At 36.9% G+C, this 20,357-nt stretch overlaps 2 protein-coding genes across 5 annotated transcripts in view; one reads left to right on the top strand and one right to left on the bottom strand.

Moving 5' to 3' along the window:
• LOC115214129 (intraflagellar transport protein 81 homolog) overlaps positions 1 to 8,403 on the bottom strand; it is a 35,182-nt gene extending 26,779 nt beyond the window's left edge. Inside the window, exons 1-3 of one of the 3 annotated variants that reach the window (XM_029783192.2) lie at positions 8,266 to 8,403; positions 6,161 to 6,328; positions 3,276 to 3,379 (exon numbers count right to left, since the gene is read on the bottom strand). In XM_029783192.2, coding sequence (XP_029639052.1) covers positions 3,276 to 3,379; positions 6,161 to 6,304 — 248 coding nt within the window. In that variant the 5' untranslated portion in view covers positions 6,305 to 6,328; positions 8,266 to 8,403. Of the gene's footprint in view, positions 1 to 3,275; positions 3,380 to 6,160; positions 6,329 to 7,960; positions 8,234 to 8,260 lie in introns of those variants that run through there. The other 2 variants (XM_036504858.1, XM_029783191.2) reach the window with 2 other exon arrangements.
• On the top strand, positions 8,401 to 19,244 carry LOC115214340 (probable signal peptidase complex subunit 2). Of its 2 annotated transcripts, XM_029783524.2 has the most exons (5): positions 8,401 to 8,566; positions 12,942 to 13,025; positions 15,656 to 15,816; positions 18,153 to 18,287; positions 18,967 to 19,244. In XM_029783524.2, exons 1-5 carry the CDS (start codon positions 8,534 to 8,536, stop codon positions 19,148 to 19,150), a joined length of 597 nt encoding a protein of 198 aa, XP_029639384.1. In that variant the 5' UTR covers positions 8,401 to 8,533; the 3' UTR covers positions 19,151 to 19,244. The 2 variants fall into 2 exon arrangements, with proteins under 2 accessions (XP_029639384.1, XP_036360752.1); XM_036504859.1 differs by lacking the exon at positions 8,401 to 8,566 and having other exon boundaries at positions 12,942 to 13,024; positions 15,654 to 15,816.
• The last annotated feature ends 1,113 nt before the right edge of the window (positions 19,245 to 20,357 follow it).

A 20,357-nucleotide genomic window follows, 5' to 3' on the forward strand; every position in this document is an offset into this window, starting at 1 on the left:
AACGTTAGCACGCTGGGTGAAATGCTAAGCGGTATTTCATCTGCCGTTATGTTCTGAGTTCAAATTCCGCCGATTCCTGCATCATTCTATCACACCAATTATCTTTAACTCCTACACAAAATTATCTTGAATGATTAAAAATTCACATCTTGTCACCAAAACAACAGTGAGTTTCTTTTGCTACTGCAAAATCCCATTGGGTTAATTAATCTTAAATAACAGGGTCGATTAGTGTTAATGAATTACAATAGGCTTTTCTGACACATATTTGGGAAAATGACACAATTAATTGCATCAATCTCATTACTTGCCTTGTACTTATTTTAAATCTTGAAAGCATGGGTGGCAAAGTCGATGCCAGTGAGATTTAAACTCAGACCACAAAGAGATGTAAGTACATACTGCATGCTTTTTTTGTCTGATATGCAGTCTATTCTTTGATCCCCTTTCTTTGACGTTAACTTCTCACATTTTCACAAGGTCAAAAATCAGTAAGAGAGGAGTATGACCAACGAAACCAACTTCAACAAAATAATGGTTTCTACTATAAACACAAGACCTGAAATTTGAAGGGAATGGGTTAGGCAATTACATTTACCCCAGTGCTCATCTGGTACTTTTGTATTTCATTGACCCTGAAAGGGGTGAAATCTAAAGTCCACCTTGGCAGCATTTGCTTTCAGAACATAAAGCAAGAAGAAAGGCCACTAAGCATTTGTCCAGCTGTACATTGCTGGAGAGACAAAACCCAGGTGTGTTTACAGAATCAAATATGAACTTGTAACAAAGATACATATATAGCAGAGGCATGTGTGTCCAATACTCTCTATACTTCTACCAACTATCATCTTTTAATGATAAATAATGATTTCTGGCATATGATAATGGCCAAATTTTTGGAAGAGGACAGTTAATAATAATAGTAATGAAATTATTGTGTACAGTGCTCAGATGCACCACAACTTGTCAGAAAGTGCGTATAAAGCATATGCAGTAATGTACAAATATCTGGGAAGTGAACAGTGTATGAGTCAAATACATGCCTGTGTGTGTATGGAGGGGAGAAAATCAGGTGTAGTGTTGGCGAATCTCAGGAAGCATGGAAGTTTTGAAGGATGCAGTGCTCCGACAACTAACAACTGATGCCCGCAGTTTGTTCCATGCTTCAGCAACTCTTAGCGTGAAAAAATGTTCCGAAAGTCATGGGAGCTGTGCTGTTTTCTGACTTTGTAAACATTTCCACGGATGCTAGACAAGTGGAGTTTGAAAAGGTGCTCAGAGTTATTGTTAGTAAGATGGTTAATAATTTTATGGGTGTCTGCCAAGTCAGCTGCCAGACGTCGGAGTTTCAATGTATCCATGCCCAGGGAAGTAAGGCATTAATTCAATAGTATTAGACGAGTACTTAATTTGCTTGCGTATAATGTTTGCTGTCACCAAGCTGAGATTACTACAATGGTAGAGTGTGGTAAGAAACTTGCTTCCAAAGCACATGGTTCTGGGTTCAGTCTCATTGCATGATACTGTGGGCAAATGTTTTCTATTATAGCCTCTGGCAGCGAGCTGGCAGAAACGTTAGCATGCCGGGCGAAATGCGTAGCGGTATTTCGTCTGTCGTTACGTTCTGAGTTCAAATTCCGCCAAGGTCGACTTTGCCTTTCATCCTCTCGGAGTCGATAAATAAAGTACCAGTTTCGCACTGGGTCGATGTAATCGCTTTAATCCCTTTCTCTGTCCTTGTTTGTCCCCTCTATGTTTAGCCCCTGGTGGGTAGTAAAGAAATATATTATAGCCTCTGGCTGACCAAAGCTTTTTGAGTGAATTTGGTAGACAGAAACTGAAAAAAAGCCAGTCACATATATATATATATGTATGTGTGTGTTTGTGTCTGTATATTTCCGCCACCACTGCTCGACAACCAATATTGGTATGTTTATGTCCCTCTAACTTAGTAGATGGGTAAAAGAGATAGAATAAGTACCAGGCTTTAAAAAAATCACTAGGGTCGATTGATTTGATTAAAAATTCAGCAAGGAAGTGCCCCAACATGGCCGTAATCTAATGACTGAAACAAGTAAAGGGAATACAAACTGCAAACAATTTCTAGACATCATTATATGACTCCAACCTGATTTATTCTGTTTCAAACCAAATCATCTGAAAACAAATAACAATTGGATCATATCTCAATACCGCAAGGTAAGAATTATTATTTGCCATCTTTGATGGGTGTGTTATACTCACCTAATACACCTATGATAGACGTTGGTACTTAATTTACTAATCACAGGAGACATAAAATAAAGAGTTGACCATGGCACGATAAAAAAACTCAAAGCGTAAAGGGACATAACTCTATATCACATTCTTACTATCAACAGAATTTATTTTGCCGTCAATATCCAACAATAATGATTTTTAAATATAATTTGTAGAGAAGGGATTAGGTGTTGAAAGATAGATCAACTTCAATATTTGGCTGGTATTGTACCTTATAAATCACAGGCAGAAAAAGAAATGGCAAAGTCAATTCAGGTAGGATTTACCTAATAATAATAATAATCTTTTCTACTACAGGCACAAGGCCTGAAATTTTGAGGGTGGGTTCTAGTCAATTACATCAAATCTAGTACTCAACTGGTACTAAATTTATTGACCCCCCAAAAGGATGAAAGGCAAAGTTGACCTCAATGGAATTTTAAATCAGAATAGAAAGTCAAGAAGAAGAAGGAGGAGAAGAAGAAGAACAACAACAGTTTCAAATTTTCCCACAAGGGCAGCCCTTTGGGAGGAGGGGATGTGTCGATTACATCGACCCAAGTGTTCAACTGGTACTTAATTTATCGACCCTGAAAGGATGAAAGGCAAAGTCTACCTCAGTGGCGTTTCAACTTACATCGTAGCGGCAGGTGAAATACCACTAAACATTTTGCCCAGTGTGCTAATGATTCTACTAGTTTGTTGCCTTAATAATAATAATGATTTCAAATTTTACAAGGGCAACCATTTTGGAGGAGGGGAAGAGTCGATTATATCAACCCCAGTGTTTGACTGGTACTTGTTTTATCGACCCCTAAAAGAATGAAAGGCAAAGTCAAACTTAGTGGAATTTGAACTTAGAACGTAACAGCAAAGGAAATACCATGAAACATTTCACCCAGCATGCTAATGATTCTGTCAGCTCACTGCCTTAGTGATAATAATAATAATTGTTTAATTATTGTCTTAATTATTCAAAATGAAATTAATAGGATACACACCAAGAAAATACTTACAATGATTCTTTATCAGAAGGTGGAGTATATTTCAAAATCTTCAAAGTATTCATAATACGAAGAGCTGTCTGATCAGGAGTTTCTTGTCTAATATCAAGTTTGTGCTGAAAAGGAACAGAAATATAAAACGAAGGCATTGGTAAATTTTGTCCAAATTTCTGAAATGAGGAATTATGGTTCTCATCTTGGTTATTACAGGCACATTTTGATCATTGTACCCTCTGGCCATCATCAGGTGTCTGCCATATTTCATAGTCTTCTCAGAATTTCAAACAAAAATAGGCACAGGAGTGGCTGTGTGGTAAGTAGCTTGCTTACCAACCACATGGTTCTGGGTTCACTCCCACTGCGTGGCACCTTGGGCAAGTGTCTTCTACTACAGTCTTGGGCCGACCAAAGCCTTCTGAGTGGATTTGGTAGATGGAAACTGAAAGAAGCCCGTCGTATATATATATATATATATATGTATGTGTGTGTATATGTTTGTATGTCTGTGTTTGTCCCCCCCCCCCAACATCGCTTGACAACCGATGCTGGTGTGTTTACGTCCCCGTAACTTAGCAGTTCGGCAAAAGAGACCAATAGAATAAGTCCTGGGATCGATTTGCTCGACTAAAGGTGGTGTTCCAGCATGGCCACAGTCAAATGGCTGAAACAAGTAAAGAGTAAAACCCTTTAACTCATTAGCATTTACATAATTCTTTCAAAATTAAAACTCATTTTTTACATTGTCTTAAATTAATCATGCATTATCTTTAGCATCAAGATTTTGATGAAGTAACTATTAATATTTAGAATGATGTTGTAAGCTGGTGTGATAGGTCAGATCTGGACTGTTTAAACATAATAGAATATTTTGGCAGGATGTGGTCAGTTTAAATGCTAAAGTGTTAAACCAACAGAGGTAGACTAATCTCATTTTGTTGTCTATACAAGGGATATTCTAATTCTGATTTCTGATGTGGATTGCTTATTCCCTTTGAAACAGTGTGTGTGTATTCACTACGTCAATTCGTTTCTTGAGCACACTCCTATCTACACTTTCTATTCTTCTGTCCCTATTCTCTCATATCCACCTTGTACCTTGAGGCTATGCCTGACCATCTCTCTCTCTTTCACTCTGTCTTCCTTCCCAATCAGCAGATACAGGTCCTCAGCAAAACACCTGTTCTTGTCCCCTCTATCATACTTTCACCTCCTTCAATACTACTCCTCAACTCAGTGGAAAGGCCTTGTCTTGCAGTGGAAAAGTCATGTCTTGGTGATCTCACTGTTGCTGGCACCATGAAAAAAATTACCCGGTATCATGAAAAAATGCACCTGGTGCACTCAGTAATGTTGGCATTAGGAAGTGCATCCAGCTGTAGAACCCATGCCAAAACAGACATTGAAGCTTGGGTCAGACTTCTTACTTGTCAGTTCCTGTTGAATTGTTTATGCCAGCATGAGTAAAAGATATTAACCAAAGATGATTTTATATATATATATATATATATATCAGAACAATAAATACTAAAACTATTGAGGTGAATTTGTAGTTATCTTAGTGCAGTGAAAGCAGCATTAAGATAACATGTTAATGACTTTCAGTCATAGTCGCATGCTTGAAGAAGCTTCAGAGAAACTAGAACTAGTCTATTAAACTTTATTTTATTGAGTTTGGAAGGATAAAAGCAAGGTTCAACATGAGCCGAATTTGAATTCAGTATGTAAAGGGCTAGAACTAAATATTGCAAGGCATTTTGTCCAACACTCAAACAATTCCACTAATCCCTCACCTTATTCTTGGACGCTGCTTGCCTAGATCAGATAACATCCCCCCGTCTGGAAACCTTTTCGATACTGAAATAGATGAGCCCTGGCAACACTGCTTTCTCTATCAGAGCTTTACTGAACACATTGATCTCACACATTTCCCTTGTCCTTATTCATATGTTTCAGTTTTATATGAGGGGGTACCCAAAAGAAACCAGAATTTTGCAATATTATTTTAATCACTAAGTTTTACATGTTTCCACTTTTATTGCCTTCAAAGTATTCCCCATTTGAAGCAATTCATCAATCCAGGTGCATTTTCCACTATTCGAAGCAGAGCTGGAACTCTTGTGAAGCGATACCTTTTAACACCTCCATCATTTTCTCTTCATCTCTTTCACATCTGCAAATTCTGTAGCGCCAACTTTCGCCACCAGTGATGACCTTCAAAAAAGGTCTAGATCAACTTCCAAGTGTTCTTTCAGTTCATGACATGTATTTAGTAGTGACTGCTTTTGATCTTCTGTGAGCAAGCAAGGCACAAATTTTTCTGCATTCACAATCCCTCTCTCAAAATTCATTGACATGAGCTCCTAGACACACCAATCATATCAAGTTTGTCAATTGTTCAGTGCAGATCCTTCAAGATCAGTTCATGAATTTTCTTAATGTTTTCATTCATTAGGGAGGTCAACAGTCATCTTGAATGAGGTTGGTCTTCAAGTGACAAGTGACCATTCTTAAAGTATGAAAACCACTTGTAAACTTGTGTTTTGCTTATGGCGGCGTCCTTGTAAGCAGTTTGAAACATGACAACTGTTTCAGCTACCGTTTTCCCCCAGCAGAAAACAGAATTTCATAGAAATGTTCCTACATTTCAGCCATCACAAAAGTTGAGGAACAAAGGAGAAGCACTGCAAAACAAAGACACACCATGTGGCAGTAGTACAGCACTCGATGCTGCCGGTTAGCACACTGATGCCTGAGGGTCGCATCAAGTGGTTTCTAGCTGTAGAAGCCTGAACTACAATGGGCTTGTCCCACAGAGAACGTTTCCAGTTACTTTTGGGTACCCTCGTACATGTGGATAATCTACAAGCAGAGAAGAAAAGAAGTTGAATGCTAATTACCTTAGAGTCTATTTCTGCCAAAACATCTGTAAGAATCTGTAGTAATGACAATGGCTCCAAGCTATCAAAAGATATCAGGTTAAAATTCTTATTGAAGGGTTCCTTGTTCAACCCTTGAACAATAAATTTCAGTTGATCCCTCATTGTGTTTTTTTCAGTGATTTAAAGCTAAAAGAGACATTCAAAGAATAAGAATAATAATTAGAAAAAATAAATAAAGGCTTTCTGAAGGTAAAGGAAATATAAAAATGTTTGTCCGCAAGTAATCAATAACCAAGTGGACTAATGATCTAAAGCAGACCGCCATGGTTATCATTTCTTTCATATCTAGAACCACAAAGTCTATGTGCTCTGTTTTTAAGGAAGATTCTGTTGCTAATTCTAGTAGGCTGGTAGACTTAATTCTATGGAAACAAGTAAAGAAAAAAATAGGTTGAAAGAGTTATGTCCCTTGGTATTCGACAGCGTCTTAAATTGGGATGAATATACAGGATAATGATATTATGTTGTGTCTGATAGAGTCATTTTTTTTTCTTTTTGTGCCTTATAATGTAACACACCCACCGGTAAAATTTCCACTTATTTTTATTTTTACTAAAATTTTCGTTGCGTCTATTAGATTATAAGCCACAAAAAGAAAATGACTCTCCCCAGACACAGCAGAATATGCTTCAACAGACGAACTCATAAAAAATCCAAAACCGAAATATAATGATATTATATATATATATAATTCCAGAAACCACTTAAGAGATGTGAAGAAAGACAAGTGAAACTGAATACCAGTAGCACCATTTATTGGTGCCACAGAAGTATTCGAGCGCGCACGCACACATAAGCGCGCGTATCTCGACTTTCCTGATAACTTTCTGAAAGAAATGTATATTTTAATGAAATTTTGCAGAGATACATTTCGAGAGTACAGTTTACGATTATATTAATAATATTCAGCTAGCAGAATCGCTACCACGTCGGACAAACAGTTGAGCAGCAATTCTTCAGGCATTTTTCTTCTAAGTTCTGAGTTCAAATTCCGCTGAAGTCGACTTTGCCTTTCACCCCTTCGAGATCGATAAAATAAGTATCAGTTGAGCACCGAGGTCGATGTAATTGACTACCACCCTCCTCCAAAACGTGAGGACTCGTATTTACAGTAGAAATGATAATTACTTTTGAAGTAGTTTTAGATCATTCCCCCTGCAATCTTGAGTTTTCTTTTCCAAACTATTTTCGAAATATAGTTCAAATGTAGAGAAAACAAAAGAGAAAAAAAAACGTGTGGGATTAACGGTAAACATTTTAAAAACTATTTTAAAAATATATATTCCAGCGGGTAGATTACATAAGGTTGAGGTTTTAGATTTATAAAGGTGAACCCTCTCCCCTGCAAATGCTGAAGTTACGGAGATAGGTGTGGAGGGAAAAAAAACCCAAATAATTTGAAACTCCCAACAACTTTTTTTTTCTTCAAAATTCTAACAATATAATTGTAATCTACATGTTCGAAAACGTAAATCTGCGAAATTTCTTGAAAAAAATATAGTTTTCAGAAAGTTATGAAGGAACAAATTTAGAGCGGAACACCAATATATAGTTATAATGTCCATTGGTTCATCAGCTTTATCTAAACTTTATAACGTAAATACTAGAAACTGCTAACAGAAAAACATGCACAAATACACATATCAATTACTTGTCTCAAAATATGTAATATACAATTAATCTTATTCACATTTTGATATATCAAAACACCGTCTTAACCAAGAACAGGTAAATGAAGTAACAAGAATAATTACATACATTTATCAAATGTGTGTGTACACTAGTCAGCAAGTGCCTCATCTAAGTCGAAAGATCTACTAGATGTAGCAGCGAAATTTCCTCCAAGCCACAAATTCTTGTGGTAGATAAAGAAAAAGGACATTCAATAAACGCTCACAAAACAAATGAGGATGTAAGTGTTCGCTTCACCAACTATTCATCCACCCAGTCCGGTCTGAATAAAGTTCATGTTTATGAAGAACATAACTTGAATAAAGAAATAATGAGATGACATTAACCGAAATTATAAGAAAATAAATATATATATTAAATATTTACTTCACCTAAAGACTTTAGTTTTTTTTTTTTAATTTGTCTGTAGAATATACCATGTACGCAATAAAACTTGTAAACACTATAACTTAGGTATGTATATATATATGTTCAGTAAAGTTGTTGTGACAACGGTATCCAACAGAATAATTAACTCAGCCTCGTTCTGATAATCTACGTCGACTTCCGTTCAGTTTATGACTTCCTTTGTGGAATCCGTGTTTCTCCTGTCTCCGCCTTTTCATTAATTAATATTTCTCTGTTGCTCGTTAGCAAAAAATGGCTAATAGTAACAAAAGTAAAAAGAGTACAGTGAGTATAGTTTGTTTATATTACAAGCAGCTGGTTATTTAAGGGATCTTCAATTTACCCCTTCCATATGTAGCGCTCCATCTGATGTTTATTGTTTAGTTGACACCGAACTAGATCTGTCCAAGCCGACATGTAATTTAAAGCTATCCCAGCTGTATCCGTCCCGTCCACCTTGTATATATATATGTACGACTTTGTTTTGCAATAATTTCCTTCTCTCTCAAAATGATATGGGAATTATTTAAACGAAGTGTGAATTTCTATTTCCAGCCGGTCAAATTCTTCCCTTTCTGACTCCGTCGTCTTTGACATATCTTTTACACGTCTTAAAATACAACGTTCACTCACATAATATACACATGCAGAAATATGTATGTTGTTTTTCATACATCTACGCACTTATCGAATATATTTTAATCGCATTTAAGGCGGCGAGCTGGCAGAAACGTTAGCACGCCGGGCGAAATGCGTAGCCGTATTTCGTCTGTCGTTACGTTCCGAGTTCAAATTCCGCCGAGGTCGACTTTCGGGGTCGATAAATTAAGTACCAGTTACGCACTGGGGTCGATGTAATCGACTTAATCCGTTTGTCTGTCTTTGTTTGTCCCCTCTGTGTTTAACCCCTTGTGGGTAGTAAAGAAATATATATTTTAATCGCATGAATACATCGTTGCTGATACCTGTTGCCACAAGTCAAATGATCTCAAAAATTGTTAATAATTATATTGGCATTTTCGTTCGTTTTTACATTGCTGAGGTTGACTCTGCCTTTCTTCCTTTCGGGGTCGATAAACTAAGTAGCCGTCGAGCACTACTGTTTATGTAATCGACTCTCCCCAGAACTTGCTGACAATTTGGCCAGTTTCTTTGGCACTACGCACTTAAAAACCTTTCGATAATAATAATAAAAAAACTAAATATTTTCAGGCGAAAAGGTGTGTGATTTAAGGGAGATGTGGTTGTTGTTTCTGGCACATTGCACAACCACCATCATCCTTTCATTGACATTCTCACATATATTGATATTTTTCAATGTTTTTTCTCTTCATAAACTCATTTTATGGTTTGATAATTGGGGAAGTAACACGCGCGCGGTCCATTGCTGGATTATAGACACAAAAAGAAAAAAATTGTAACTAATTAAGTGTCCCTCCCAAACCAAGCGAGACCATGTGTATACAAGAAAAAAAAAGGCATATTTACTAACAGAAAAGTATGCTATTAAAATAAATCATCTTTTACATATCTCTTTTTAAAATCACTGTGGATTCTAAGCAATGACCTCAGAAGTTTTTGCTTTAATAGCATAAATATGTTTATGGGGAGAAAAATACTGGAAAACATCAATACATGTGAGAGTGGCAAAGAAAAAAAGGGAGGTGGTTTGTGCAATGTGTTAGAAACAACAACCAAATCTCCCTTAAATTACACACCTTTTCATCTGAAAATATTTACAATTTTGTTGTTTTTTTACTGAAAGGGCTTCTCCCATGGCTTTCGAGCATGAAGTACCAGAAGAATTGGCCAAATCAGTCTGGGGGTAGAGAGGGTGTAAGGTGGAAAAAAAAAATTAAATTTCCAAAATTTCTTTTCATAGAACGATGCTCCCCATTATTATGAAGACCATGGTACAAAAAAGAAGAAGAAAAAAAAGGGGGAAATTCCCCATCAAAACAGAAATTCCAACTTATTTGGGCATCCTGATCTGAAACTCTGCCCAATATTCTTAAAGAAAATAAATACTATATATTCTTTTCTACTCTAGGCACAAGGCCCGAAATTTTGGGAGAGGGGGCCAGTTGATTAGATGGACCCCAGTACACAACTAGTAATTAATTTATCGACCCTAAAAGGTAAAGTTGACCTCAGCAGAATTTGAACTCAGAACGTAAAGACAGACGAAATACCGCTAAACATTTTGCATGGTGTGCTAACGTTTCTTCTAGCTTGCTGCCTTGGTAAATACATACTGTATATTGATTGCAGTGTACAAATAATGAAGGCCATTTCTTTTATGTTTTACAATATTACTTTATTGTCATATGCAAATTACTTAGAAGTGTTGTTTTTATTCATTAAAGTTTGTGAAATTAGGTCAGACAGTTGTGTGTAGAATGGATCTGGCTGTTAGCTAAATTTCTCATGAAGATCACCCTTCTGCCTTTGTTTAATTTGTAATGCATTTTATGATGGATAATATTAAAATGAATGAAGAAAGACAGTTTTTTTTTCACCACAGTACGATAGATTTAAAAAGGATTTGATAGGCATATTAAAGGAGTTCGGCTCAAATACTACTACTAACCTAACAATAACAATTTCATGCATAAGTGATCACAATCATCATTTAACTCTTTAGCATTTGTACTGGCTCTATCTGACCCAAATATTCTACCTCCTTCATGTTCAAACTGGTCAGATCCAGCCACTTACACCTATTTGACAATGTCATTCTTAAAATAAAGCTCTAGCATGACTGTGGCTGAAATGAATACAGGAATAATCTCACCATGAGAACACAAAAGAATGAATAAATATGTGTTGCACTTGACGGAATAATCTGAATGCTAAAATGTCATTGTCCACTTTTCCGTGCCAGCATAAGTCAGATGGAATTTGTGGAGGTGTATATTCTCTGGCCAGATGCTTCTGCTGTCACCAACCCTCACTTGTCTCCTGCTCAGCTAATATTTCTTCATGGAAAAACGTTTTCATGAAAAATTGGAAATGAAGGTCACTGCTTGTATGATGGTGAGACATGATTGCAATTATCAGGCAATGACAAGGCTAGGAGATAGTAACATATACATACATGTATGTATATGTGTGTGTGTGTATGTGTATAGATATATATATATATAAATCAAATGGAAATTGTAAAGATACCCATGCCGGTGGCATGTAGAAAGCACCATCCGAAAGTGGCTGATGCCAGCGCCGCCTGACTGGCATCCGTGTCGGTGACACGTAAAAAGCACCAACCAATCGTGGCTGTTTGCCACCCTTTCTGCCCCTGTGCCGGTAGCAAGTAAAAAGTACCCACTACACTCACGAAGTGGTTGGTGTTAGGAAGGGCATCCAGCTGTAGAAACACTGCCAGATCAGACTGGTGCCTGGCACAGCCTCCTGGCTTCCCAGACCCCGCTTGAACCGTCCAACCCATGCTAGCATGGAAAACAGACGTTAAATGATGATGATATATATGTGTGTGTGTGTGTTTTTATGTTCAGTTTTAATAAAAACAATTTTACATTAGTCTCATGGGTTACTCTATACTTTTGTAGAGTACAAATTTATTATCTTTATAAAAGAATGTTGTTGGCAGTGACTACAAAGGTTCGGCCAGTTAACCCATTATCGGATGATGGTTTAGCTGGCTGAAACTTTGAAGTCACTGTCAATATCATTCTTGTATAAGAATAATATATATGTGTGTGTGTATGTACGGACATACATACATACATACAGAGGATGCTGAAAGTTCCTGGCTTTGGGTAAGAGAAAATATAGGATCAGTTAATTCCCCCCTCACTTTCACTCACTTATTGCAGCTGTGCTTCAGTTTTTCTAAGCCCTGTGAAAGAAGTCGGAAGGTTGGGCCTCCAACCAGGCCTTTCATGATATCCTTAAAGCCAGGAACTTTTCAGTGCCCCCTCATATATACACACACAAAACTGACCTTGCCTGTGCTTGTGCCTCATAAAAAGCACTCAGTTCACTCTGCTGGGCGGTTGGTGCTAGGAAGGGCATCCAGTCACAAAAACCCTGCCAAACAGAGAGTCTGGTGCAGGCTCCTGTCACACTGTCCAACCCATGCTAGCATGGAAGGCAAACATTAAACAAAGATGATGATATACATACATGCACACACACACACAGTGAGATTTTAGTCAACCCAGGATTATAGTAGAAGATACTTGCCCAAAGTACCACACTGTAAAGCTTACAACACAGTCATTTATGCACCTTTCATATCAATGGCAACAAAAGTACCTGGCTATCAAACATCATTAAAAAATAGCAAACTATGAACTTTGAATTTCTAGATTTAATAAAAAAAGAAAATTACAGAGGTGTACTTGCATAACAAGTGACCTGCTCTGAGATCGTGTGCTGGAACGAAAACAATTGCAGCATGGAAGGTGTTTATAAGCCATTTAAGAAACACTCAAAAACCATTAGATTCACTTCAACATTTAAATTTAATTTGCCCAAATATTTTCGTTGCTTTGAGACCACAACCTGTTCACTGACAAAATTCCATGCTGCATCTGAGAAAGTAACAGTTAGTTCATGATATATATGTATGTATGTGTGTATGTAAAAAACAAAATTATATGTGAAAAATCTATTCCATCTTTTTGTCTGTTTTTAGTGGTCGATTGATGATAAACCTGTGAAAGTAGATAAATGGGATGGTACAGCTTTAAAGAATTCTCTGGATGATGCTGCAAAAAAGGTATGTTTTGTCTGCTGCTCTTTTTATTTTGTCTATTTTTTAAAAAAAATTTTCTGTGCTGGTGGCACGTAAAAAGCACCCTTCGAATGTTGGATCTCACACAGGCAATGATAAGTGACTGAAATCTTTGGTGATATGGCATGCTTGAGAAGGCCTGTCAAGCCAAGCGAAATTATAGTTGTGGCCAATGCTGGTGTCACGTAACTGGCACCCATGCCAGTGGCACATAAAAAGCACCCATTACACTCTTGGAGTGGTTGGCATTAGGAAGAACATCCAGCCATAGAAACCATGCCAAATCAAATTGGAACCTGGTGCAGCCTTCCAGTTTACCAGTTTCACTCAAACCATTTAGCAGATGCTAAATGATGATGATGAGTTAGAGGAGGAAAGGCTGTGTCCATGACTTGTGTCAGTGGTAGATAGTTACCCTTGAATAAAAAGCCAGACCCATATGATTGCACTGGAGTGAATTTCTTAAAAGGTATTCAAGGATGACATTGGAATATTAACCCTTTAGTATTCTGATTCTGTCAAATGCAATGCTTATTCATTCACATTATCTCAAAGCTTCAAGATAACAATGATGTGATTATTTTTAGAATAACATTGTAGGGTAGGTGTGAGAGGCCAGATGTGGCTAGTTTGAACATAAAACTGGTAGAATATTTGTGCCGAATATGGCAGGTTTCAAATGTTGAAAAAGATTAAACTGGGCTATGGATTAAGTCTACCACATGGAAGGCTTCCACACAGTTTCTATTTACAAAATTTTACTTGTAAAGCTTTAGTCAACCCAAGCTTATCATTTGCTCAAATTGCTCTACAATGAGATTGAACCTGAATCTACATGGTTGATCATTCCACTACCCACTACTTTTTGACTTATTCCCCTTCCAGTGCTGCTCCTGTATCTCTAATTGTATCCCTCTGCATGCTGCTATTTCCCTTCAACTGCGCCTTCACCCTTGTTTATTACTCACTATATTCACCTCTACTCCCATCTTGAACCATCTGTTACCCTCTCCTCACACTCTTATGAAAATATCCTCCCCCTCATCCCCTCACATGATCCACTATCTATTCTCCCTTATGCTCACCCTTATGTACTTTGAGTGTTGAATTTAGCACACCATCAGTACTTTCCTTTTATCTCCTTCAACCATGTTTCTTCTCTACAACAAGGCACCTGTACTTGTCCCTCCATCATACTTTAGTCTTTCAACACGTGGCATAATGTTACCTACCTCCACCTTCCCTTCTCAAATACTCCTTTTTTTAATAAGTGGGAGCTTTTTCTTTTTTCCTGTTCTTGAAAGTTTAAACGGCAACCTCACTAGTTCTGGTAGCATGAAAAAAAGCACCCAGTACATTCTGTAAAGTGATTGGCATTAGGAAGGACGTTGAGCTATAGAAACCATGCCAAAGCTGACACTGAAGCTTGACATATGGTTTTGCAGCTTGCTGGATCTTGTCAAACCATCCAACCCATGTCCGCATGGAAAATCGACATTAAATGACAATGGTGAAAACAGCCATACCTGCTTGCCCTTCATACTTTGAAGAACTTGAAGTAACAACAAAGGAAAAAAAAGTGCTTACAAAAATAGGAATGGTAATTTAGAGGCCACATTGTTTAAGAGTGTTGTAGTTCATTTGAAGCAGTGTAGTGCAGAAGTAGAAAATGAAAGAAAAAGGAAATAGAGAAAGTGTTTAACAATGCAGAAAATTTTACAAAAGCTTTTATACTCTTATGTTTCAAGTGCAAAGACCTATCTTCAGAAGGAAGCAGTCCAAATAATGTGTATAACAAAATTGATTTCATTTTATCGTATTTTATCTTAAATTGCAGTTTAAAATACAAATTCAATGTAAATACACATTTCTTGGACTACTTCCTTTGTAACTAAGATATAAAGGTTTTTTTTTTTTGTAAAACTTTCTACATTGTTAGCTTTTATTTTCATTTTTTTTTTCATTTTCTATTTCTTGTTTATTAATTTTAAAATGTTTTAGGAAAATTATATCCCCTTTTGCAAGTCTCTATCAGCATCATGTGAAATGTATGTCAACAGAAATTTTAAAAATTACAATAATCCTAATTTATAAGTAGAACTAGCACTATCGCCCGGCGTTGCTCGGGTTTGTAAGGGAAATAACTATATAAGCATTTTTAGAGAGTTATAGCCAAAAAATAACAAAAAATGCATCAAAAATGGAAAAAAAATTATGGTTAATTTTTTTTTAAATCGTTGACTCATCGTAGACATTTTTAGAGAGTTACTTCCCTTATATAATAGCGAAAAATGCATTAAAATGGAAAAAATGGTAAATAATTTTCAAAATCGTAGACTTATCGTAGACGCGCGCTAATACCCAGAAGGGCTTGATATGAATCACGACTATAAGATACCCGGTTTTGGTTAAACTGCACCGCAAAATGTGGGAGTAGTTAGGAATCTAAATCGTAGGAGACAGACACTCACACAACTTCACTTTTATATATAAAGATATACCTTTTTAAAGTATTGTACTTTTGTGTATCTTTCTTCATTTTCAGCATGTCTGATGTGTATTCATAAATACATAGTCATTTTTGTTTCTTTTTTTTTTTCTTCTTTTTATTCTAGGTTCTTGTTGAGAAAATGGGATTTGTTGAAAGCCACAAGTTGATGGATGGACGTCTAGCTATCTGTACAGTTGCAGTCGGATTTGCAATGTTTGCACTCATTTGGGATTATTTGAAACCTTTCCCAAACTCTCGGCCTGTTCTCATTGTCTGTGTTCTCTCGTATCCTTTACTACAAAGTGGTCTTTATCGCCACACTTACACATAAATGCAGTGATAAACACACACACACACACACACACATATGTAGAGGAACATGTGGAAGGGATAGTCTCAGGAAGATGTAGGATGAAGTGGTGAGAAAGGATCTACGAATTTTGGGACTCACAGAGGAGATGACAGGGGACTGAGACTCCTGGCGGTTTACTGTGCTTGAAAAGAAAGACCAAGCTAAGTAAAAGTGTGATTACCCTTGTGTCCAGGTTCGTCCCTTGCAATTCACTCCAGTTGAGTATCCCTAATCTTGCGGGCTTGTAAGTGCTGGTGCCACATAAAATGTACCCATGCTGGTGCTGTGTAAAAGCATCCAGTACACTCTGTAAAGTGATTGGTGTTAGGAAGGGCATCCAGCCATAAAAACCATGCCAAAACAGACATGGAGCCTGGATTGCCCTTCAGTTGGTCAGCATCTGTCAAACCATCCAACCCATGCCAGCATGGAAAAATGGACATTAAACGATGGTGATGATGATGATATATATATATATACTTTTAATTAAAGTCAAAAAAATATTTGGCTTTAAGAACAAGCACATTACTCTGCCTTCAGTATTCGAGTACTATTATTTTTTACCTTCTTTTGCATTTATGTGCTTACTTGTGTGTGTGTATATATATATATATATATATATATATTATATATATATATAATATATATATATATAATTAAGAGAAGAAAATTGAGAGTTAATGGTTAATAACTAATTTATTAACAAATTGATAATCATTCCTACAATTGTTTCAATTTATACTCAACTAGCAGTAATGCCTGTCGTTGATCGGGTAATTACTTTTACTGTTTCTCAGGTTGAGAAGCTAGAAAAACGCGTATATCATATAGAAGAATAGCTTTACAGAATCCATTTGACTGCGATGGCACTGAAAAGGCTGCAGGTTAAGTGGAACATCATTTAGTAGGAATATCAGTAATAGTCAAATGAAATTACAAATGCTGTGTCAGTGCGCAATTAGTGTTGTACTATTGCATAATTTTTGTCAGAACAAATTAGGCAATAGCACAATAGATAAAGAAAAAGCATTGCATGTCATGCATTTGTGTGGTGTTCATTTTTTGATAGTCGTTTATTAGTAGACATTTTTTTGATTAGGAATATCAGTAAGTAATAATGAAATGAAATTACAAATGCTGTTTTCAGAAATGTGTTTGCAAAGTAAGACCAACCAAAGCCTTATGGGTGGATTTGGTTGATAGAAACTGAAAGAAGCCCTAAAGTGTGTGTGTGTGTTTGTGTGCACCCATGTCTTGATGTCACTGAATGGTTGTAAACCAGTCTTCCATAAAACTTGTCTGGCCATGGGAAAATATTACTTTTTTGGAAACAGTTGGAGGTTGATAGCAAAAGAAAGGGCATCCAGTTGTAGAAAATCTGCTTCAACAAATTCCACCTGATCCTTACAAGCATGAAAAAAGTGGATGTTAAAACAATGGGGTGTGTGTGTTTTACGTAGTTTGAATATTTTATTTGAGAGAAAACTGATGATCTCTCTACTCACCCCTTATTTCCTTGAGAGCTCCCAATGCTCCCAATGGGGTACTACTATCCTCAGGCTAAGAACCACTGGTTTAGCTATTTCAGCCTGTAATGACATGCATAAGATCTGGTCGTCAAATTAAGTAGAGACTTCAAACTTGAAATATTCAAAGCCACAGTCGAACCAATTCTACTATATGGCTCAGAAACCTGGACGTTATCAAAGAAGCTTGAGAGGCGGTTGGATGGAACCTACACTCGCCTCCTTATGAGAGCTCAAAATCTCTCGTGGAAGCGCCATCCAACCAAAAAGCAAATATATGGGAAACTACCACCTGTGTCATCTCTTGTGAAAGGTAGGAGAGTCCAGTTTGCTGGACATTGTTGTAGAGCTGAAAAAGAAGTAATTTCTACTCTTCTCTGGAAGCCATCTACTCGCAATACCAGAGGGCACACACTCTCCTACCCTGATGTAATCTCCAGGGATACAGGCATCCAGCAACAGGACCTCTGTAATGCCATGATGGACCGTGAAGTCTGGCGTAGCATGGTAAATTCCATTGTCTCGACCACGGTCGAACAATGATGATGATGATGAGCTATTTCTACTACACTAAAACAGATTTATTATGAATATGTCATTAAAATTGTGTGCTATTAATAAATAGTTCTTTCTTATCTATAATTTCTTCTTCCAGTATGCCATTCTTTATTTGACACTATTAAAATGTGAAAATATTGAAGCTCCAATTTGTCTCTCTTATCGTATCCTTATCTGAAATATAGATATTTTTTCTTGATGGCTATTCTCACACTTTACACATCTTACAAAGAGAAAGGAATATTTCTCGTGGCACTACAGAAAGATCCTGCCGGTGTTGATCCGGATAATGTGTTAACCATTTCATCTTATCTCAAAAAGTTAGTGTGTTGTTATTTTAATACATTTCCTAATGTCATAGGATCTCTTGTTAATGTCTTATCTATCTGTGTGTTAAATTAACGTTATTGTTTTGAAGCAAGTTTAATAATAACATTGGAATATTTACTGATAGGAGGACTCAATACTGAAAGAGTCAAATTTATAAAATCCATATTGACTTGGATTTCAGTTTCACCTTACTGCTTATTTCAGCACTCGTCAACAATTATTTTATGACATTTATATAATAAATTATATATATATATGCACATACATACATTGAGTACACAAAGGCGCAGGAGTGGCTGTGTGGTAAGAAGCTTGCTTACTGATCGCATGGTTCTGGGTTCAGTCCCACTGCATGGCACCTTGGGCAAGTGTCTTCTACTATAACCTCGGGCCAACCAAAGCCTTGTGAATGGATTTGGTTGACGGAAACTGAAAGAAACCCGTCATATATATGTATATATATATATATATATATATATGTTTGTGTGTCTATGTTATGGGTTGGATAAAGAGGGACTTGGCCAGACAGATTTGCCATAGGAAAATCTTTTAATGTGTTTTGTGGCCAAAGAACTTCTTGAAATATTTGTATTATGGTATTAATTAAGGTTTTTTTCTTCTTCTTCATAATGAACTGCTCATTTCACTGATTCCTTGTTTGTCTTACAGATATGACGATGTATACCAACTCATGGTTGATTATGAAAATGGTGTAAAAGGTTCCTCCAGGTCAGGAACCCTAAAGCATTCTGTGGCGAAATATTTTGATGAAAATGGTGTTCTATGTTACAATATTTACAAATCTGAATTGAAAAATCTCATTGACAAATTACTTAATAAAAAAGATGACTGATTCTTTTACTAATTATTTTCTTCATTCACTTCTTGAAATTGTAAAGTTTGACATTGGTGAAATGAGAGAAATAAATGTGAAATTACAGCTGTTGTTTATATTTTAGTGTTATTTCTTTCAAATTGAACTTGATTGATCATCATCACCCATGTTTAACGTCTGATTTCCATGCTGACATGGGTTGGACGGTTTGACAGAAGCTGAAGGACTGTTCAGGCTCCACGACTGTTTTGGTTTGGTTTCTATGGCTGTATGCCCTTCCTGATGCCAACCACTTGACAGAATGTACTGGATGTTTTTACACAGCACCAGTACAGGTGCTTTTTATGTGGACACAAGATTAGGAATGCTCAGCTGGAGAGGGTTGCAAGGGATGAGCCTGGACACAAGGCCAACCACACTTTCACTTAGCTTGGCATTTCTTTTCAAGCATGGCAAACCACCAGGTGTCTTGGTCCCTAGTCATTCCCTCTGTGAGTCCCAATGTCTGGAGATCCTTTTTCACCACTTCATCCCATAAAATATGATCTTACAGTATAAAAGGGTCTGAGCAGAACAGATTTCTAATTAAAACAAAGCTGACATTGGAGCTCATTGAAATCCTTATACCCATTTGATCCTGTCAGACCATCCAACCCATGCCAACATGCAACATGGATGTTAAACCTTTGGAGACAGAGCCTCATTTGTAGTTTCAGTGCCAAGAAGACGGAACCCTTTTCACAAGCCCTACAGAGGGTATGCTCATATTTTTCAAAAAAAAATTATAAAAAATAAAGTAATTACTTTACATAAATAAAACTATATATATTCTTGTAGGAAACTGAATGAACTAATACAATTTTCTTTGTTATCTAAGAGTTAAGTTATCATCATCATCATTTAGTGTCTGTTGTCCATGCTGGCATGGGTTGGATGGTTTGACCAGAGCTGGAAGGCTGCACCAGACTCCAGTCTGATTTGGCATGGTTTTTACAGCTGGATGCCGTTCCTAATACCAACCACTCTGAGAGTGTATTGGGTGCTTTTACGTGCCACCAGCATGGGTGTCAGATGCATGACACCAATATCTGCCATGACTATGATTTCACTTGGTTTGATGGGTCTTCTCAAGTACAGCATATTGCCAAAGGTCTCGGTCATTTGTCATTACCTCTGTAAGGCCCAGCACTTGAAAGGTGCTAGTTACGCAACACCAACATTGCCT

This window comes from Octopus sinensis, linkage group LG7 (assembly GCF_006345805.1).
Source record: "Octopus sinensis linkage group LG7, ASM634580v1, whole genome shotgun sequence".
NCBI classification, from domain to species: Eukaryota; Metazoa; Mollusca; class Cephalopoda; order Octopoda; family Octopodidae; genus Octopus; species Octopus sinensis.